General features: G+C 40.3%; 1 protein-coding gene across 1 annotated transcript in view; it reads right to left on the reverse strand.

Moving 5' to 3' along the window:
- Positions 1-312: 312 nt before the first annotated feature.
- Positions 313-24,158, reverse strand: part of CDH20 (cadherin 20) — a 107,079-nt gene continuing 83,233 nt past the window's right edge. Inside the window, exons 8-12 of the mRNA XM_075585889.1 lie at positions 18,547-18,683; positions 12,681-12,802; positions 11,241-11,358; positions 6,294-6,545; positions 313-1,784 (exon numbers count right to left, since the gene is read on the reverse strand). Coding sequence (XP_075442004.1) covers positions 1,291-1,784; positions 6,294-6,545; positions 11,241-11,358; positions 12,681-12,802; positions 18,547-18,683 — 1,123 coding nt within the window. The 3' untranslated portion in view covers positions 313-1,290. The remainder of the gene's footprint in view (positions 1,785-6,293; positions 6,546-11,240; positions 11,359-12,680; positions 12,803-18,546; positions 18,684-24,158) is intronic.

Below are 24,158 nucleotides of genomic sequence, written 5' to 3' on the forward strand. Positions count from 1 at the left end.
CTGGGCGAGTCGAGCGGTGCAGAGAGTACCCACGGGAGACGTGAGAGGAGAGGAGATTCCATCCGGTGATCGTTACCCACCATCTGTTGCTGTTTGGTAACATGTCCATATACATTTACTGCTAGTAAATTTTAAACTGATGTACGTGCAATACTCACCTGTTTTATCACAATATAATTTTTTATATACTACACTATGAGGTTTTCTGCGCTGTTTCTTTTGTCGTTATACATGTTAGATGAATTATGTATCCTTCACATAGGAGTTAGTATGAAGCAGCAAGCTATGAAAAACATCAGACATCCTTTCAGTTCAACTTTTTATTTAAGAAGTGCTAAAGTACTGGACATTCAGTACATCATATTTCCTTACCAAAATTATTGACAAATGTACAAAACTTAAACATTTTCTTACATCCTCTTCTTAGTCTTTTGTAATGCTGCATTTGTTTGGCTAGGTTATTAAAGTATGTAAACATTCCTTGGGTTGAACTGACATAGACTAGGAAAGCCCTCTAATCTACAGCACAGTATGTATTCATTAAATTATGTATTTGGCTTTCATTTATAGCATCTAATATTTGCATTTGGCACATGGAAATGACACATACAGTGCAAACAGATACAATGTCGTCTGTTTTCATTCTGAGAAGTGCCACGGTGATATAGCAGAGATGAAAACATTTACATTATCTAGTAAGAGAAACGAGTTAGTGTTAATATGCCCGACCCATGACTAATAAATATAGTTTTGACTACAGGAATCTGTGATCCTCTTTGTTTAGTTACCAAACTTGTTCAACGGTGGGGAAATAGAAATATTCTAAACTTTATTGTTTTTAGCTTTACAGTGGAACACATTTCTGAAGTGCATGTATAATTTATTAAGACAAATATATTTCTCTTTAGTTTACCGCAATTCCATTTCTGTGTTTTGAAGAATCTTTTGACAAAGATGTAGAGATGTCAATGCTGTATAAAAATATATGTCATATTACTCTGGGACTTAATTTTTATAACTAAGTCCTTAAAACCCAGAAAACAGATTTTTTTTCTTCAGACTATCAACATAATCAATACCATTTTTACACATGTAAATAATCTTTTTTTGACCAAATAAAGCTGATCCAGAGCAAGCTTCTTTACCCTTACATTTCCATCCATGCCTGGTGCCATAACCATTTTTAAGTCATTCTATACTGTTTCTTCAGTGAAATATCTAATGAAAATGGATCCAGATGGGGTGGGGCTCCATGCCCTGCATAAAAATACGCCATTCTCCTTTCTGTTATCACAAAGATTCATCACCGTCCTTAGCACCGTACATTTCTGCAAGTTTTTTAAACCGAGGACCCCAGTCAATAAGGTAGTCATAGCTCTGGTCTGAGTTTGTACTGAATGATTGTAAGGAACTCAGTGACTGAGCCACCGATCCCTCTCCTTCAAACATGTATGTTTGGAGGGAGTCAAAAGGAGGAGAACAGACATCTGCATCTGCTTCGTACAGCTTGGCTAACATGTAATTGTGAACATTGTTGTCCATCATACATGTCTGAGGCACATAACGGGATAGGCTCTCAATTTCAGGCTGCATGTCTTGCCTAGTCTTCCCCAAATGAGCTTCCCGGGGGTTCCACATAGCTGCAATGTCAAAAGCCTCAGTATCTTCTTCTCCTCCTCCTTCGTCATCATACCTGACAATGTTTTCGTGAACATTGTCCTCTTCATCAATGGTGTATGGTTGCTTTCTTTGTCTCCTCATGGATAAAATAAGCAGGACCAGTACTACAGAAAGGCAAAAAAAAATAATAATAATCATTTGGTTTTATTTAATTATGTATCAACTGTAGCAAAATCAAAAAAGCTAGCAATGCTCAAAGCCTAATTCAAAACTTTTCAGTACAGAATCATAACCATGGGCAATTTACAAAACAAATTTGTTACATTAAAACTATATGGCTAATGCGTTATATTTACAATATTTCAGTATAGTAATTTTTAGGGTTCACCTCATTTTAAGTTACAGTTTAAACTAGGTAAAATATGATATGTTTTTATTGTTTGCCATTTGGATATACTGGAGTTTTAATGATCAAATGTGACTTCTCTTTCTTGATCTGTGTTAGGATTCAGTGATTGATATCTATTTGCAGCAGTTTTATGGTATTGTATTGTATTGTATTGTATTGTATGTCTTTATTTATATAGCGCCATTAATGTACATAGCGCTTCACAGTAGTAATACATGTGGTAATCGAATAAATAACAGATAATATAAATAACAGATCATGGGAATAAGTGCTTTAGACAAACATAACATTAAGGAAGAGGAGTCCCTGCCCCGAGGAGCTTACAATCTAATTGGTAGGTAGGGAGAACGTACAGAGACAGTAGGAGGGAGTTCTGGTAAGTGCGTCTGCAGGGGGCCAAGCTTTATGTATCATGTGTTCAGAATGTTCACAGTGCTATTCGTATGCTTCTTTAAGCAAATGTGTCTTAAGGTGGGTCTTAAAGGTGGATAGAGAGGGTGCTAGTCGGGTACTGAGGGGAAGGGCATTCCAGAGGTGTGGGGCAGTCAGTGAAAAAGGTTTAAGGCGGGAGAGGGCTTTAGATAAAAAGGGGGTAGAAAGAAGACATCCTTGAGCAGAACGCAAGAGTCGGGGTGGTGCATAGCGAGAAATTAGGGCTGAGATGTAAGGAGGGGCAGAAGAGTGTAAAGCTTTAAAGGTGAGGAGAAGAATGGAGTGTGAGATGCGGGATTTGATTGGAAGCCAGGAGAGGGATTTCAGGAGGGGAGATGCTGAGACAGATCTAGGAAAGAGTAGAGTGATTCTGGCAGCAGCATTTAGGATAGATTGTAGGGGAGACAGGTGAGAGGCAGGAAGGCCGGACAGCAGGAGGTTACAGTAATCAAAGATATTGTGGGTCATATTTACTAAGCAGTGCTCACATAGATCTGAAGAAGCAGTCACGGTGACTTAAAAAATACTTTACAAAAATCTCAGCATATATACTGCAGCTAAGAAGGTTGCAGAGAAAAATAAAAGGATGTATTAAAGCAGCCCCATTTTATATGAAGCATATCTATAGAGGATATCTGAGAATAAAATTACCAGCTGACAACTACAGCACTTTACATGCATGTACAAAAGGATTAGAGACCGCTAATGCTACTTTATTATACAGCAGCTGTCACTGTGTTTTAATAAGACCCAGAAACGCCATTAAATGAACATGAACTATAAAGCTACTTCGCAGCTTGGTTTCTAGTGCTGGTGAAATATACATTATGTGTGTGTGGGTATGTGTGTGTGGGGAAAGTGTCTGTGTGTGTGTGTGATTGTGTGTGTGTGATGGTGTGCATGTGTGTGGAGGGGGAGGGCAGGGAGTGTGTGTGTGGGGGGCGTGGGGGTGGGGTGGGGAGTGTGTGTGTGTGTGTGGGGGGGGGAGTATTCATAAGCTCTTATAAAAGCACTGATTATCTCCTAGTAGAGATGTGTGAATGTCTTGGAAAAGAAGTTTGCAAAATGATATTCACATTTTCTGTAAAGGTCACACTGCTTGAAAATGAATACTATTTTACCAGAATGTCCCTAATAAGGCTAGAATTAGACCCAGATTCACAAAATTCCATTAGGCTATTTAATCCAGAGCTTGAAGATAGCACTTTTGAAACAGAGTGGTGCCAATTTAGCAGCCAATTGATTAATATACCTTCATTAGATTAACCTATAATCCATGAAATATTTGTTGTGAACACATCTGAGCTATCTAGGAATTATTTGGCATATTTAGGTGTAGCAGGGTACCCATGGCTACTATTCTACCCAATGGGCTGGCAGTAAACCCTGGTATTCACAGGCTTGCCAGTAATTGGTATGGGCTTTTCCCCTTCACCTTTGGTACTGCACTTGAGTGACAGCAGGGGGTGGTACATGCTGTTGTAGCTGGGACAACGGGGTGATTGACTTCTAGCTTTACTTAAGGGCAGGACCGCCCTAAATTTGGAGGTGTTCCTTCCCTCTGAGGAAGACAGGTCCCACATCTGGGAGCCTGAGATTTGGGCCTACCCATGTGCTCTTCCCTGCAGGGAGGAGTGAGTGTGATCATACCTCTGCCTCCGCTAGGGAGGTGGGGAAGAGCTAGGATGGCTGGGGGTGCCCTTGGCCTGTAGTAGCGGTCCAGGGACCATCTCCAGTGATAGCTGCGAGTAAAGAGACTGTAACCGGCTGAAGACTGCTGAGTAGCTGTGTATTACTGCAAATATTGTAGTAATAAACCATTCCTGTTTGCAATATATCTCAGGCCTGGTGTTTGATCTAACAGGGGGGAGAGTACAAGTTCTACTGTGGGAGATCATCTCCATACTGTAGTGCCGACGAGTATTCTAAAACAAATCTGGGGCAATCACCAACAAGACCAAGGTATATGCTGGGTACATTGGTGAAAAAATAAGTGTAAATAGCGCTCGTACAAACAATATACAGTGATTACAATATAAAATCTGTGATACAGAGTTGGTAAGGTAGTCCTTGAGCTGCCTGAAAGGTTGATCTCCCAACCAGATATGAAGTCTGTGTGGATAAACCTCCTATGGCGCTGAGGAAAGAATGGACGTGGATTCTTGTGCAAAAGTTCTTTTCTTGAGCTGAAAACCTCAGAAAAGGAAGACAAAAAAAGGCAAAAAACACTGCAATAGTGTATTACCCAGGGACATGCTATAGTATATAAAATGAGAGCATTTATTTAATAAAACAATTTGTATAACAATGAATATGAAACAATTAATAAAACAGTTGATCAATCAGATTAGAAGTGTAAAACTTCCAAGCGCTTGTGCTTAAGGAAGATATGCTGCTCCGCCGTGGTAAAATTGAAATCCTACTCACCGGACATGAGTAGGACATGTGCAAGGGTTTAGGGTCTTTATCTTCAGAAGACACCGCTCGCCGTGGGTTGCGTCCGTCTGTTGATGCGGGGGGACCGCCTACAATACTCGTGGACTCTAAACCCTTGCACATGTCCTACTCATGTCCGGTGAGTAGGATTTCAATTTTACCACGGCGGAGCAGCATATCTTCCTTAAGCACAAGCGCTTGGAAGTTTTACACTTCTAATCTGATTGATCAACTGTTTTATTAATTGTTTCATATTCATTGTTATACAAATTGTTTTATTAAATAAATGCTCTCATTTTATATACTATAGCATGTCCCTGGGTAATACACTATTGCAGTGTATTTTGCCTTTTTTTGTCTTCCTTTTTTGAGGTTTTCAGCTCAAGAAAAGAACTTTTGCACAAGAATCCACGTCCATTCTTTCCTCAGCGCCATAGGAGGTTTATCCACATATGCTGGGTACATGCTGGGTACATGCTACAACATTTCAGTGAGATTTCTGCAGACAGACTAATGGCCCATCGGATTAACAGCGGGGGTCCCTGGCAGTCCCATTCAAACTGAATGGGACTGCCAGGGACCCCTGCTGTGTTAATCCGATGGGCCATTAGTCTCTGCATAAATGTCACTGAAATGTTGCAGCATGTACCCAGCATGTACCTGGATCTTGTTGGTGATAGCCCCAGATTTTCCAAGGCAATTTTAAGGCAAGTTTTAGAAACTCGTCGGCGCACCTGTACATCCCTGGAGCCTATGGCAGATGGAGGCGCTGCACTGCTAAGTACTATCTGGGGTATGGACCCCAGAAGCCTGACCGTGTGTCCCAAAGTCATCGCAGACGACTCAGTCCTCTTGTTACCAGCAGGTATGCACCACATACACCATGTAGTGGCCCCTATCTGCGATTGGCGGGGGGGGGGGACACACCGTTACATAGGTAAGCTAATTTCTTAGGTATGTCAGGTGTGTTCACAGGTATCTCACACAATGAATATAGCGTAATCTCTCTTTTTTTTTCTCTACACAAAAAAGGGCTATTATTACTGTACCCCCTTGAGAAAGGTCCTATTCCAGGATCGAAACGTTGGATTGGGTGACTTATCTTTTCTATTCAGATGCCCAATACAGTTTTTCATGATTACTGAACTGAGTGCAGTCTTTCTTTACCGGACGAGAGAATGGTAATGTTGTTTTTCTATTATTTGAGACAAGCACCTGTCTATATGAACCTGTACATTGAGTGCAAGCGGTGATGTTTGTTTATATATATATATATATATATATATATATATATATATATATATATATATATATATATATATAACTAAATTAAAATAATTTAATCTTGTATTACAAAAAAGGTTTTAAATGTACAAGAAATCATTTTTATAGTTACCTAATAAGACAAAAATGCACGCAAGAATAGCAATAAGTGCTCCTCTGCTGAGGCTTATGGGTAATGTGTATGGCTCAGCACTGCAGGACATTATATCACCATCGTCATCACAGCTACACACTTGGACAGTCAGTGTACCGGTGCTGCTTAGCATTGGTCGCCCATTATCAGCAATCAGGATAGGGAGGTAAAAAGTGCTCTGTTCATGCTGTCTGAAACCAGATCTTCTGGTTAAAATCCAAGCTGTGTTATCTAGAGAGAAGGATACACACACACACACACAAAATATATTTAAAAATACATGTTTAATATAGTGTGTTGGAAGGAAAAATAGAAGCAATTATTTTAATATTTGTTTTTAAAAAGCTCTCAGGAGTACATACTGTACACATATCTCACATAGGCTTGTACAATCCTGTTCCTACAGTACAGTGTGTATCTAAACCTAAAGATAATTTAGATCCTGTGGATGTGGTCATGCACATTTTTAAATTAACCTCCCTATGCAGTATTGAGAGAAGTGACGTGACACAGTTGACAATGCATCAACCTTCATTCATGCGATGCCTTAAATTCTTACTATATTGAATGTGGATCTACAGTAGGTATGTCACATTTTTTCTTTCTGTATTCTTTCTTTTAAGAGGAATATTCTTAACACTTGTACAGTAAAGAAAGTTCTAAATAATTAATTTGCATAACCAGTCAACTCACACAAGTACAGTTGTTTCACTTTATGGACTCGTTAGTTTGAACATAGATGTTAATTATGAAGCAAGTCATAAGCAACAAACCATATGCACAATAATGTTATAAAGAGTGATAAAAACCATCATGGTCCAACTTACAGCAGAGACAGTAAACACTTGTGTCCCATATGCTAAAATACATGCATTTAAACTGCAGACATTCAGGGGTTGGGCAAGGATATGCAAAAACAAGGAATGTTACATTTCAAACTTTGAACATTTTAAGGCAGTAATCCCTCATTTTGGGGCAGGAGATTTTTTATCCTACATAAACTGAGGGGATCCACAAAAATGTTTTTATGGTTCCCCAAAATTGTTGTCATTTTTTTTGTACTAGCTTTGACACAAAAATAGTACAAATGTGGCCTACAGAGAGCCTTTCTATGTGTTGTCGAGCCAAGCCCTGACCCCAACGATTGCTCGTCGCTCCTGAAGCAAGCAGGGAGAACTGCTGCTTTAAAGACTGCTCCTAAACCTTTAAAATCCTGCTTTAAACAGCCTGTGCAGCAAAGTATTGGACATTGGTCATTGGTTTGGCATCGGTTTATCTTTTTTTTAGTATTATTTGAAAGCAGCGTTTGTGTAGGGCTTATTTTTTTTGATTAGAGACAAAAACCTTTAGGCATTGTAAGCATTTAGGAGTTTATTCATTAAACTGCAATAGTGAGAATCACATACAGATCATCGGGATCTATTGTCTCCAACACCACGCAAACTGCGTGACCGCAGCTGTCAGGCAACCGGAGGATTATCACCGGGGAAGGCAGGGGAGGTCTGAAGCAGAAGCATGGACCACCTGGAGCGATATCGCAGCAGCACTATCTCTGGAGCTGCGGCTTTTTGCTATTTCTTCTGGGGCTCCTGAGAGTGCGTCCAACTGCATCTCTACTTTCACATACTGTGATCATTTTCGATAGCAATGACAACTTTCTATCTAACTTTACTTGGCAGCCTTTCCACTTCCTTTGGGGATGTTTGTACTTCTACTAAATATATCATAGATACATTTGGAAATGGAAAAGCTTTCTGTCCATTGGGATGTAGGCAGGTCCCCCTCTTACCTCCTGGTCTGCAGGAGGGGGCCAGCTGCGGGAGCGCTTAGGTGCTGCCGGTGTGACATGCGGATCCTGTGGGGGGCTGTGGGCGGTCAGGGGGCCACCAGGTCGCCAGAGCTCTGTGGCGGATGCCGGTGCAGGGTGCCGCCGTCTTTAAATGCTCGCGCATGCTCGCAAGTAGCGGTGCACATGTGCAGAGAGCCCTGAAGTCACAGCGGTCACTGTGGATGTTGCGCATGCGCAGTGGATGCGGTGCGCATGCGCAGGGGGTAACAGTTGCAGTGGCCATATGAGGCTATGCAAGGAACTACGTATCCCAGTCTCAGGGAGATACAGGAGCACATGGGCTATTCCAGCCAATAGAGTTGCCAGCTTCATGGAGAAGATAGATACATTTTGGCGCGGTTGGGACATCACCAGTCAGAGCAGGGACTGCAAGGGAGTAGGTAGAGTCTGGGTGCAAGTGGCTCCCAGACTAGGTTAGATAACCCACCCCAGGTCCCAGCTAGGCCCCTGACCCTGTCAGCTTGTTGTGGGAAGGCCCCAAAAAGGGGCGCTGCGCGTAGCTTCATAGTGACAGGTGCAGCATCAGTAAGCGATGCCACGCGGTATGCTTGGCCTGCGGTCTAGGATCAGTTGTGTTGCAAGTTGTGAATATCAGAGACTCTAAAGGTGAGACCCTCCAGTGGGAGTTCTCCCCACGCGTGGATTGGACGTACGCGGAGCAGAAGGATTCTTAGACGCCTCACATCGTGGGATCAGACGGATCCTTTTGTTTAAAGTCAGCAGTACTTGGGTACAGGAGTGCCCAGGGAGGTAAACGTGCACCAACGGACCACAGGGGTAGCGCTACTCCCTACACTTGTGTGGGTCGGACACTGGGGAAGGACACCAGAGTATTGGTGCCACCGCACCCTAAGTACGTTGGGGAGATATTCCCTATATTATTATTATTGTTATTGTGTTGTATGGTGGTACGGTTATACTATGTTATAGTGTGTGCATTTAGTAAATATATATATATATATATATACTGTGTTCGACAAACCTATACATTTGCTCGCCCCGGGCGAGTGGATATAACATCGTGGCGAGCTCCTATTGGCCCAAGCAGCACACGTTTGGTACTAGGTGGCGAGTAGATTTTTTTGTGTGGCGAGTAGATTTGGTGATTTGTCGACCACTGTATATATATATATATTTCGGTGTGTATTTACTGACTATTGGTTCCTGTGAGGGTGTCACGGTTGTGCTCGCCACAAACCTGGGTCGGACCGCGTGGCTGAGGTGGGGTTGTAAAAGCACCGACCTTAGACCGCGCAGGCGGATCCGGATTGCGCAGTTCATAGTCGTACGTAGCAGGGTCAGGACTGGTGAAGGCAGCATCGTCAGTGGACAAGCCAGGGTCAGGATCGGAGACATCATTGTTCAAGCAGGAGTTCGGCAACAGGTAGTCAGGAGTACCCCGCTTCAGCTTAGGAGCACGGGAGTGGCCTCTGCGCGTGCGGCGACCATGGCCCATGGTACTGGTCTCAGGAAAGGATAGGCAGACCAGAGTGGGCTCACCGCCTGGCTGCACTGGTAAACCAGTGCTTCAGCGCAAGAGTCCTGAGTGGGCTGGTGAATCCTCCACTTCAGTGCAGGAACCAGGACACGGCCTCTGCAATAGAGAATGAGCAGCAGACCCCAGGAACCAGGGAGCTTAAGAAACACTGGGGAAACCTCCGCTTCAGCACAGGAGACAGGAACAGACCGCTGCGTGACAATAGCAGCCGGTCTCAGGAAACAAGGAGCTGAAGTCAACAAGGAGAGTACTCCGCTTCAGCACAGGAGACAGGAACAGACCGCTGCGTGACAATAGCAGCCGGTCTCAGGAAACAAGGAACTGAAGTCAACAAGGAGAGTACTCCGCTTCAGCACAGGAGACAGGAACAGACCGCTGCGTAACAATAGCAGCCGGTCTCAGGAAACAAGAATAACAAGCCAGGGGCTTGTGGCAGAACAGTTGGTGACATCCAGGAAGGACTATGCTCAGCAGGGAGCATTGTGGGAAGGCAGTACTTAAAGGTCAGTGAACCAATAGCAGAAGGGGCGTGTGACAGTATTGCTTTAGTGAGTGAATCCAGGCTGCAGTAAATATCAGGGGAAGTGTTCCAGGACTGCACAAGTCTGTAAGGCAAGGCAAACAGTAAACTGAGAAGTGGATTCCTTTCAGAGGGGTATTCCTGCTGTGCTAGGATCCCTCACAGGTGGAGGCGCTGTCATCCAAGAAACGAGACCACCCCAGGCTCCCAGTCCCAGCGGCAGAGACTTTGGCCTCCTGTAAGCCATGCAGGTAACGGCAGTACAGGTAGTTTCCCTTAGTCATGGGGAAAAGGGGCTACAGTGTTATAAATACAACTGTGTATATAGTTGTTTTTATGCCTATTTTGCACCATTTGCTTCAGTACATGATTTAAAGGGGTGGTTCTAAGAAGAGTTAGGGGAGGGATAGTCAGTATGATATTGTATTAATGGTAGACAGGCTAAGGATCATTAAGTCCCTCCAACCCCCCACCTGTTCACATGTAAATTGATTCCATCACTCATCATATAAATAAACGTGAGCAGATGGAGTGGACTTAATGTCCCATAGAATGCAGTGTATACCCCATATATAATATTACACTGACTATCTGCTCCCCTAATTCTTCCTACAACCATCCCCTCAAATTGTGCACTGAAGCAAACAATTGACCAAGCAGCACTGGTTCGTGAAGTGTGTGAATTGAACCCATCAATCATACATTTGAACACGCTCCAAGAAGCAGTGCTGCGTGGTCAATTGTTTGCTTTGGTGCATTATTTGAGGGGGAGTTTGTAAGATGACCCTAGAGAGCTGCATCAAATATTAGAAACAATATTGACATGTTTCATACATTGGTCACCTATGCTAATATTTGCATTTGGTCCATTTTATTGAGTCATTTTGATGCTACAGAAGAATGTAATGTTGCCTTTTATTTCCATATATCTTACTATTAATAGTGCATCCTAGTTACTCAATATCAGTATTAAACATGTTTATTTTTTATAGTACTCGTAAAATTCAAGTAATGCATAATCAACAGAGGATCTGAGTATTATGACTTAAATTAGATTACCTTGGTTGTCCCTTAGAGTGAAGTTTGGGTTATTAGCTGTCTCAGGAGCCAAGCTGTAATATATGTGTTGACCCTCTTGTGGATCATCTTGATCTATTGCACTTACAGTCTGAATGAGCTAAAAAAAAAAGACAACAAACAATCTTAATATTACCAGAGTTGAAAGAATGCAGGATATCTCTTCAAATCCTTACTGTGGAAAATTCTGAAACATGTTAAAGTATAAAAAGAAAGAGGGACATAGAAAAGAGCTATGGGCCAATTCAAAAGCAGACGACACCAAAGCAGAATTGAGGGTTTCGTGGATAAAATACCATCAATTGACTAATTTTTAATGGAAACATTCATAATCTCCCTGTACATGTTGAAGTTGCCAATCAAGGTCACTAGACTGGATTTTCTGAGCACAAGTGATAGCTTTTCCCTGTCATATGCTGTAGGTTTTTCTCCTAATAAGGCAAAGCTAAAAATGCCCAGTTCCCAATCTCTTATTGGTGCTTATTTTGTTGAATGTGTTTGTTAAACTTTTGTAAAAAGTTGTGAATTTTACACATACAACATTTAAAAAAAATATCAGCTAGCATATTTTTTCTTACACTATAAACTAAATAAATAGCCTTCAATAAAATGTTTTGTGACATTCAAAAGCCTTCAAAAAGCTTTAGGGGAATTATTGCACAGTCAACCACATCTCTAATGTTAATTTTTTAAAATAACAAGAATCAAAATTATAGGTCTCATTACATGAATATACATTGATATAGACATAGTTATTTCTTAATCATATCTCTTTATGGGATCACAATATTGATTTAACACATTTTTCTAGATCAGAATATTATGTGTCCAGTGATTTTATTCTCCACAAGATACTGTATGATAAGATCCTGTCAGTAACTGAAACCCAGACCGGTTAAAATTAGGACACCACAGCCATGATTTTTGGTAACGCTGCCTAAATCTCCCTTCCCCTCTGAAATGTAAGCATTACAGCATGAAAATGTACCACATGTTGATACACTTCAATTGTTTTGTATCCAATGTAAAAAACGAATCCACAATATTAAAACTACATTTTTAATTTGCTGAATGTGCAAGTGCTCTATCTTCATGTATGATATCTGAAAAGAAAATCACAGTGAGATATAGTAAAGTTGCATTAGTGTAAAATTATAATTTTCCACATCATAAAAATAAGTAATATACAGATCTAAAATCGGTGGCATACCAATTTAAGAAGTTTATTAAATGTATATAATGATAGATATTTGTGCATCTGCAAGTTTTCCAACATTTATTTTTTTAACATTTTGGTCATATTATAATTTACGGTCCAGAGAGATTCAGTCTCATTGAACAAATGGTGGAGTTTGTAAATGCATTTCAAATGACATTTATACACCCGAATACAAAAAAACATTCAGTATTCAAAATGCTTACCTGTCCAGCTTTAGCATTTTCACACATGAAGGTTTCATAGAATTTGGTGAACATTGGTGCATTGTCATTAACATCTAAAACTTTTACCATAACAGGCACACTTCCAATCTTCGTTGGATTATCTGAAAGGAGATAAAATAAGTTGTCACCTTTATATTTATTTGACTATAAAGATCACATGCTAAATAGTACATGTTAAATGAACAATGCCACCAATAATTAATCCTGAAATCTGATTAAAAACAATTAATTATGGTTTACAGTCACCATTTGGAATATACTGTGCACTTTGAAAACGAAAGTTATAAAACATGCATAAAAATGAAACAGTATTTTTAATTGGGGAAGACTTTGTGTGTGTGTGTGTGTCTGTGTATGGACAGGAGTAGTCTGTGAGGGTATGTGGGCTATTGAGTGTGTATGTGGCGATGTTTGTGAGTGTGCATGAGGGTTTGCATGACAGCATATTTCAATTGATGGCATGTATATTTTCTGTTAAAATATGATTATTTAAAAAAGAAAACAGAGCAGAAGGTTTATGTTGTTGGAACTGGGACTGCGCTGACTGTTTTGGCAGAAATTGAGCTGAAACTGTTCACTATCACACCGAAATGATTGCAGGTAAGCATGTTTTATATGTATATGTGTGCACTGAACACGCTCCCTGCTGGCTAAATGGTGCACCTGCGGCTGTATTGGGATTGTGTGTACACTCCCAGGGGTATGGGAGGGTTTCAGGGGGGAGGGGTCCCAAATTGGTACTTTAGTCCCAATTATGCTATTATTCCAGCTCTGCTAACCTCTAAACTTGGTTAAATAAGGTTCAACTTGCAAGCCAACTTTCTATATTTTGCACTCATTTCTATCAAATGTTCCACTAGGAAATCTTATGCTGACTTTCTTTATAACAAGAATTGAGCAACAATTCCTGTCATTCCCAACTTCATTTTTCCTTAGTGTTTACAACTTTGTTAGTTATTGCATTGAGATTCCTCTAGCCATGCATCTATCAAACAGATCTTCCAGCCTATGTCAACTATTTCCCACTTTAGAGAGGATGCCTCTGTACTGCTCTTCACCTTTAATTCGTCATACTGTACTTTACCCACTTCCATCACAACTATTCAGATAAAGGAGATATGGTTTAGAAATGATTAGATATCTTTGTAGAATGGGAAGATATTCAGGGATATTCCAAGTGAGTTACGCATAGGAATGGCGTTGACCTAGCGGGACATCTGATTTGCAGTACTGGGGTCAGAAAGGATTTGTTTTTCTCATATGAGATGTAATTGGCAAATGTTTTATTGTGATTTTTGATGTGATTTCCTTTTTGATACATAGAACTACAAATATAGTATGAACATCTCACCCAATTACAGTAGAATTCAACAAAAGTTGAACTAGATAGACATATGTATTGTTTCAACGTAATCTAATATGTAACTATGTGCTCAAATGTATCTCACCTACATTTGTCATTTTGTCATTAATTTTACATTTATGTCTATGCCCTAGCACCTCAAAACACTCTTACCTATTATTATTCTATTTTCCTCATCCAATGTGCTTTCAAGTTCTATGACACATTAAGGGCTATGTTTCCTAAGAGGTAGAGATGGACAAATTCTTCACCAACATTTGAATTCGCCACAAATATGGCATTTATTTGTGTATTCAAAGTGTGAATATTCACAGATTGATTTGGGTAGTTATACAAATATGAGTCATTTGCATATCTGATTAGCATATTTCTCAAGCATCTTAGGTTTGCTCATTTGGTGTGTTGTTTGAAGGTGTATTTATATAGCACGTGGGACGCCAATATTAATAAAAACATACTACTAACATTTTTATTAAGAGGTAAGGTGTCTTATGGCTTATCACCACTTAGTAAATATAGCCCTGGATATTCCGTTTTCTCAGTTTCAGCACTCGCTTTCCATTTGTACAATTCATTATTATTCTGCACATTTTTTTCATTTATGGCTGCACAGAGCTACGTTCTTAGCAACATACTGTATCAGAAAAAATATGCTGAATGTTTCCCAAATATTGTCTCAAATAAATGTATATGCAAATCAACCAATAGACTTTGCTCTAACACGTCTCAAATTTCTCAACATTTTTTAGATCATTTTCACAATGTGAACTGGGACAGCTTTGCACATCTCTTTTCGGGACAAGAATTCCCTTTTACCAATATTTTGCTTTTAGCATTTTTTTCTTATGTTGAGTCTTCCATCAATTTATAGTATTGGAACTATATGTTGCACAGTGAAGTAGTATAATTTGTATCCATGCACTTACTGCAAATTGATATGAATGTAAGAATACAATATAGTAATAGTATTCATGCTAATATTCCTGATTTGATCATCATTATGCAGGAATGTACAATGAATTACCGCATGAAAACTTGCACATATTTATCTAAAATAATCCAATGACATAATGTCCAATAATACACAACAGGACCAAATAATAAAAAAAAAGGTTTAAAGTTGTTCAAATGGTTAAAGAATGGGATTGTGAGAACAGCGCAACCTTTAGCTTGAACAGCCATGAAATTAATTTTTGCAAAGGCCACAAGCTCTCAAAAAACATTGTGCTTGTTTATAGTAAGAAAATGAAGCTGGGAGACATAATACATTACAGAAGCAGTGTGGTTGTTTTAAACTTATCCATTTCTTATTCTCTACTTACTGTACTATATACCGTACGTATGTGATAAAAAATACCTGTGACACCTTCAGAGTTTACACATTCACAAATATCTGTTAACTATCAATATGCTAGCTAAAAATGATTCAGTATTTATTGTGAAATACTGGGTAAAAAATACAGTAGATAGACAAACGGACTAGAGATAAAAAAAAAAATAGAACCCCAATAATGAGAGCACTCAAACCACTTTCAATAAATGAGATAGGCTAAGAAGCCACCAGTGAATCCCCTTTTGATGAATGTATCATCCCCTATAACAGTGGTCTCAATGGTATTCTATAGGATTAGAGACCTTCCGCACTTGGACTCTAATAAAGTGGGAGGATGAAGCACAGGAATTACATAACATAATGACACAAGTCCTGGAGGACTGGTCATGAAATTTATATACACCTGAAACACATTGCGACAGTTTTTGTACCTGATTATCAAGCAACACCCCATACCCAAAAATTAATATACTTATGGGTTATGAGACAAGATATGGATACTGTGAGATACTAATTTTCCATAGAGCTATCTAGACCAGTTATATTTCCTCAAAGCATACGCTTTTAACCGAGTACCAGGGTGAATAGCCTCACAGGGGCACTCTGTTCTGCCGATCTTCAATATCTTAATTCACAAGCATTAAAAGGCTTCTTCATTGCATACAAGGGATCTTGTCCCTTTTAAACCCCAACTTTTTATATGTTGGAGCACAGCTCCTGAATAAAACAATTTTATATGTGCTCATCATTCCACAATTAACCCTTCGTTATGTAATTAATTTGCTTCATCCTCCCACTCTATTAGAGTCCATGTGCGGAAGGTCTCTAATCCTATAGAATACCATTGAGACCACTATTATAGGGGATGATACATTCATCAAAAGGGGATTCACTGGTGGCTACTTATCCTATCTCATTTATTGAAAGTGGTTTGAGTGCTCTCATTATTGGGGGGGGGGTCCTCTCTAGTCGTTGGTGCTACAATCTGGGACAAATGTAATGCACAATCACTTCTTGTCGCTGTTGCGAGGGGCCCTCCTGTCTCATTCCCCCCCCCCCTCTCTCCCTGAGTATAAAAAAAGAGCTAGATTAGTTTAACAGTTTCTTAGCTGTAAATTTTAAAGGTACAGATGCAACGGCCGTTATTCGAACACATCACACGTTGTATACCTTGGAATACCGATGTCATGGCGCGTGATTTCTTCCAACCTTACCACCTTAAGACGCGAGTGCAGGAGAGTGCAGAAAATGGCATTTTAGAGTTCTGGTTTTTAAACACCTGAAATCGACACAGTAGCACAGTAGCACAGTACTGAACACATTGCAATTCATTCATTTAATTGCACACAAAGAAACAGAATCCATGAAATTCAAACAAAGTAACCGCGATACACACGGGTGCCTGGGGCAATTGGCCGCGTTAATGCCGCGTGGAGTACAGCAGCGCACACGAAAACGGCACTGTGATTTGTTCGAATAACATCTGCTGCATCTGTAAGCTCTCAATTGGTAAATAATATCGATACTGGCTACATTAATATGCAAAAAGAAAATAACTTTCTCTGAGCTTGTAGTGTAAACTAAAAAATGAATGATGCTCTTCCTTTGGAAGAATGAACGTGAAACAAATGTGAAAACAAACAACAAAATGTTATGTACAGTAAGCAAAGGTATTTTTATATTTAAACTGAGGCATCACTTTCATGTTTATTAAAAGGATTCTATTAACATGTTTTTGTTTTGCTCTGGTATTTTCTGTGAAAAAAAAACATTAGTGAATAGTTTGTAAAAATCAGTAAGAGGCTTAAATCTTTCCACATAAAAATAAGAATAGAACAGTTAATTAAGAACTCAAGATATTGCACAGCTGGCAGTTTCAATAGTGTCCTCAGACATTTGAAATAGGAAGAGTTTAAACAAATACTGTAAGTATTGAAAACACAGTAGTTGTATTTTTTATATTCAAAGTAACATGTGAACTATATTGTTTTTATATTAATAACATTTTCCCAGAAAAATCTATATATATAAGACTGAAATAATGTTTGTGTGTGTATTTGTGCCCCCTGTGATTGGCCGGGTGGTGGGCTGATGTCTCTACAGGGTGTGACAGTCACACCACCCAAACCCAGCCGTCGCGCCTAACAACCCGCCGCCCCTCACACCCTCCAACACGAGCGGCACGCCGCCTCACCTCAACCCGCCGGCCCTCACACCCTACACGCTCCCGCCTCACATTGCCGCCGGCTCCCACCTAACCACCCACCCACCCACTGCTTCCCACCCACCATGTTACTGCCAACCCAGTCACTGCATCCCACCCACCCACAAATCCAGTCACTGTCAGTCACTGCCTCCCACCCACCCAGTCACTGCCTCCCACCTACCCAGTCACTGCCTAACACCCACCCAGTCACTGCCTAACACCCACCCAGTCACTGCCACCCACCCACCCAGTGACTGACAAGTGTCACTACCACCCACCCAGTCACTGCCAAAGTCACTGCCTCGCACCCACCCAGTCACTGCCTCGCACCCACCCTGTCACTGCCTCACAAGTCAAGGGGGGAATGGAGCTGTGAAGGGGGAGGGGGGGCAAGCTGGGAAAGGGGGGAATCGGACATGTGAACGCCGGGGGGGTGGGGGGAGGGGGAACGCAGCTGTGAAGAGGAGGAGCGGAGAGAGAGGGGGAGCAGGAAAATTTAATCCTGGGCAATACCGGGTATATCAGCTAGTGTATTTATATTTAGAAAATATCAAACGTTACGTAACATGCTAGCGATAAGACAGTGCAAGTAACACAACGTTGTTACCAGAGTGTGTCTCCCCCCCCCCACACAAAAAAAGTAGCTTTACTCATTCTACTGCCCAAGTTAATATTTATAATGACAACATCAAACATAGAATGAAAGGGAACAGATTGTGACATTGCCTTTAACCAGTGATGCACACACACACACACACACACTTTCCTTTATTTTCCCCCCGAAAAAGCACCTTTACTCGCACTACTTGCCAGTTTAGAAAATGCAGACAAACGCCTATTACTAATCTATGATAATTCTTTTCTTTTTGAATGGCCATTAAACACGTTTGTATTATTTCCTCATATAAACATTTTGTATTATTAATCTATATTTCTCACTTACTCATCTCCATAGCTAAAATAGTGATGTTATGCCAAGACACTTCTTCTCTGTCCAAAGGCCTAGCTGTCATCAATGCTCCTGTGGTAATGTCAACATAAAAATATCTCCCAGGATCACTGCTTCTGTCAATGGAATACCTGCAAACAATATAGGAAAACACTCATGTCAAATCTAGGAAAGTAAAGTATACAATCTGATGGTTACCTACACGTACTGTAGGCTCTTCTTTGACACCAATGACAGCAGAGCACAGTATGTAAGATATTCTAACAACCGTTGCCTCAGGTTCACAGCTTTAGTTTTGAGCTCTTCTTTTCGTGGATTAATTCATATTGTATTATTCAACAATAACAGAGAGGTGTAAAGTGGCAGATATTTATGAAAAGGCACACAACACTCGTGTAAGCTCAAAACCCAGACCACACACACCATACTGTATATATTCAGTCAAAAAGGTGTGCAACTGGGTTTGTGAAATGTATTAACAAAAGAGAGAAAACCCCAATGCTGCATCCAACATGACTAATCATATAGTTAAATACTTATCTGTTCTTCTCTCATACAGTAAATGAGGGTCACTTAGTTAAATTCTTTGTCCAAAACATTTGTAAGCTTGCAGACATCATGAAGATGTGACCTCTTTTTCTAAAAGTCTTAACACTATCTCTGCAAACATTTTCTTTGCCTCTCTAAAGAGGAAGAAGTCTTAATAGACTGGCCATTCACAGCTGTATGCCGAAAAAATATAAAAAAGGGGGCACAACTTGACGTGGTCTGCAAGCTTAAAAAAGCTTTGGCCAAAGAATTTAACTACAGTCAGTGACCCTCACGTATGAGAAGATAAACATATAAGTATTTAACTATATTATTTATCATGTTGGATATAGCATTGGGTCTCTCTGTGTTTTACATTAGGAAAAGGCCAAAGTATTAAAAGTCAGATTTGTTTTTTGTGATTGCCTCCTGTGTACAGATTGGCCAGTAAAATAAAGCCATGCATGGCTTTACATAAAACTGAGATTTGAAAAAAGGAAGTAGTTTAAACAGGAGTAATTGAATGGTAATAAGTACAGACGAGACACAGAGTATTCTAAAGCTTGCCTTAAACTAGCCCGGTTACATGCTGGGTACATGCTGGGTGTAACCTGGCTAGTTTAAGGCAAGTTTAAGGCATTTCTGCATTGACTAATGACCCATAGGATTAACACAGCAGGTTTGAATGGGACTGCCAGGGACCCCCGCTGTTAATCTGATGGGCCATTAATCAATGCAGAAATGCTGGGTCTAGTTTAAGGCAAATTTAAGGCATGTATCCAGCATGTACCTGGGTGTACCTGGGTCTTTTTGGCGATTGCCACTGGTTTGTGTTAGAATAACCGTGGTCACTACAGTATTATGCAGAGGTAAACTTTAGAAATATGTGAATGTCTCTCAGTTTCCTCCACAAACATTTCTGCAAATTAATTTAAATTCTGCTATTAGCAAAAGAATGTGTAAAGGTTGTATGCAAAACATGTTCACCATTTTATCAAGTGTACGCAACTATGAGCATAATACATGCTGTCAGAACCAGATCAGCATCTATTTCTGTTTGTAGAGACATTGTAACAGGTAGTGCTGACCCATGTTAGCCTGTCCATGTCTGCTGCTTGCACATGGAAGCGTTGAGTTAAAAGAACTGTTGTTAAGTTTCCCATCAATCCTCTTTTCTCCTCCCCCAGTCCTCATAATGAAGTGGGTAATTGTGCACTCGGTAGAATAGCCAAGACCCAACATGGCCTGGCTGGGAGCAGGCAACCTTGTACACTTAAAGGGTTTATCAGGGTCATCCTCCTTACCTTCACTGTGTTAAGTCTGTGTCTGTGCTCTACCTATCATATTGGCAATAAATCATTTTGAGCTTATTTTGCTGAAGAGGACACTTTTTTCACAAGAGTTTACATTTAATAATGTGTTTTAAAAGCTTGTCAGTTTTGTGCAAGAGTAAAATACAAGTAAACAGTCTTGCTTCTTTCTCCTGGAGAAAAAACATATAACCCTGATTAAAAATCTGAAATAGATATACATTACTAGCACGCTTTAAAGGGAAAACTTGGCAAAGTAGATTAAATAAATACATGAAGAAAATTAATTCATTGAAGTAGTGTCAAGACAGAGTTATTGAATAGGTTTGCCACGTGGTTATTTTTGTAGTTACTGTGTATTTTTGTAGATCCTTTGCACAGACACCATGCATATAATTAAGTAATAATCCCCTCAGAACAGGGCATTACTGGCCAATAATGCCCTGGCTGGGATAAAGTCCCTCGGCTTCGCCTCGGGCCTTCAACTCTTCCAGCCAGGGCATTATTGGCCAGTAATGCCCTGTTCTGAGGCGATTATTACTATTATAAGTTAAATGTAGGCTTATTTAATAAATAATAGACACTTTTGTATAGTTAAATAGATTTTTTTATTAAAATAAAATGGTAAATATATGAAACCACCTCTATATACGCTTACATTGCTGATATTTATATTATCCACACACTGCCGGCCGCTATGTGTATACACACACACCCCCCCCCCACACACACCCACACTGGAGCTCTATACACACACACACACACACACACACACACACACACACACACACACACACACACACACTAGCTCTATACACACACACATCAGCTCTATACACACACACACACACACACACACACACACTAGCTCTATACACACACACATCAGCTCTATACACACACACATCAGCTCTACACACATACACAAACTGCTGCTACACATACAACAGCACAACACACACACACACACACACACACACACACACACACACACACACACACACACACACACACACACACACACACTAGCTCTATACACACACACATCAGCTCTACACACATACACAAACTGCTGCTACACATACAACAGCACAACACACACACACACACACACACACACACACACACACACACTGGAGCTCTATACACACACAGTAGCTCTATACACTCACACACATCAGCTCTACACACACACACAAACTGCTGCTACACATACAACAGCACAACACACACACACACACACACATTGCAGCCACAATAAAAAATGCAGCCACTTACTAAACTTTGCACTCTCTCCCCACCCAACTCTACACACAACACAGCACCTACACACACACACACACACACACACACACACACACACACACACACACACACACACACACACACACACACACACACACGGAACCTCTATACACAACACAGCACCTCTACACACACAATATACACACACACAACACTGCACCTCTATATACAGCACCTATTCACACAACACAGCACCTCTACACACAACACAGCACCTCTGCACACACACACAAACTTCTGCTACACACACATGCTACACCCATGCTACACCCATAAACACACACACACCGGAGCTCTATACACACACAGCACCTCTACACAGATATAAAACAACACACACACACAAACACACACACACACACACACACACACACACACACACACACACACACACACACACACACACACTGCTACTGATACACTCACACACAAACTGCAGCCACAAACAAACTGCAGACAGCCACTTACTTCTTTGCAGTCTCCCTCCCTCCCCTCCCCTCTCCCTCCTCTCCCCCCTCCCACAATTCAACTGAATCTGCTCAGAAAATCTCAGTCAGCTAGTGAGGGGGAGGAGTCAACACGTGGCTGATTCGTCCTGACCAATCCCCTGCCCTTTCTCAGAGCTGTTACTTCATTCGGACGAATCCCCTGCCCTGTCTCAGCTGTTCTGAAAGCTGATTGGCTGGAAATAAACACATTGAAAACTACACATTGCAAGCTGCTTAAATTCCGGGCATTACTGATTGGATAATGCCCGGAATTTTAACCAGAGAGAAGGGTTTTCAATAATGCCTGGAATTTTACTGCTTTAGCCTATAATAATCCATATTTCAGAGTACATGAATTTATTCTGGTGCTTGCAAATGTTTTGAGATACTGTGTTTTGGGATGAGAGTGGATTTATTTGCCTTTGGCTTCTAAAAATGCTTTTTTGTACTGTTTCTGATTAGAAACTTGCCGGGGCATGATTATAATTTGTGTAGCTTATACAAGTCTTTCACTTTTGAGGGTTACTTACATCCCATACACAAGCTGCTGCTTTGAGATGCACTGTGTGAGAATGTGACAATGGTTTTATCAATGTTAACATTAAACAATCCTTCTTATGCTGTCTGCAATGGATTTTTGGTTTCCTAAGCTAACATGAGATGCCATTTACTCTCAAACATCAAAATAGTACAAACGCACCTGAACTGGGCACTGTTTTTTTTTTTAGACATCTCGAGTAGATTTGACCTTCAGTGTTTAATTTGCTAGGAATTTCGTACTGTATTTTTATCAACACATTCTCATTTTTTTGACATGTGAAAGTCAGCGTTCAGTGCTTAGATTAGTAGCGTTATGTTATGTCAATCACTAATGGCAAGCAACACAGGCATTACCTTTGTTCTGAATTCTCTACATTTTTAATTAATAATCAGACTTTTAATTTATGTTGTTTCTCCTGTGCTAGTCATCGGGCAATATGTATAGTATGCTTGAGCCAAATATTAGTTGTATTTCTCAGTGTAGGAATTCAGTCAAAGTCTGAGAACATGAGGATCTAAAAGTTCTCATGTATTAAACTGTACTTTAGTCAGTTATCTTTTGCATGCCCTACTTTTTCCTGTTTAATAAAAAAATGTACCTTTAATCCGAAAGTAGTGACTGAACTGCATACTCATTTAGTGTACTGTAAAATCTATGTTTTTTTGGCATATCTTAAATCTGTCTTGGTGTTCAATAAAGCCCTTTAATATAAGCTGCAAAGCATTAATTTCCACAAAGTATCCCCTCTGTTTTTGACCTTTTATTTGACTATGTGTGATGGTGAGGAGGTAACCAGGCTCTCAAATAAAGGTTAAGCCCGTTTAGTTACCTCTGATCCATGTTTTGGCGTTCAAGAGTGTCAGCTCTTGAGCCTAACTGTTGTACTTGCATAAACTGTAAATGTGCGACTATAAAGGATTTGTGTGTTTTTGCCTTTCCAGGGATGCCGGTAAGCAGGGATTGCTAGGGTATGAGTTTCAAGGGAGTTTTTTGCGGAGAAAGTGTTGTCAGCATGTGTCTAGGTAGTCAGGGTCCAGAGTTACTGGATACCCCAAAAATGTAAACACATAAGGAGACAAAGAGTCCTCCTGAAAGATTCTCATTAACTGCACAGCAAAGCTAGGAATAATCTGCAGGGTTTAAATACCCACTATATGAGTAACTTAATTGGCTGTAAAGGTACAGGTAAGCAATCGCTCCCAGCACTGTGGGAGGGCAATTGCCACTAAAAGCCAAATGGCAAAAATAATAAATATTTTATTAATAAACCAAAGTGGCGCATAATACATAACACATACTCAAAACTATCATAAAAACAATTTAAACATATATATATATATAACGGGTGACAACCAGTACAGGGATAATCAGTGGATAAATCCGAAATAATCTTAATATAGATCCCTGAACCAGGTGAGTTGATCGTGATAAATG

The sequence above is a fragment of the Ascaphus truei genome, chromosome 2 (genome assembly GCF_040206685.1).
Source record: "Ascaphus truei isolate aAscTru1 chromosome 2, aAscTru1.hap1, whole genome shotgun sequence".
NCBI lineage: Eukaryota > Metazoa > Chordata > Amphibia > Anura > Ascaphidae > Ascaphus > Ascaphus truei.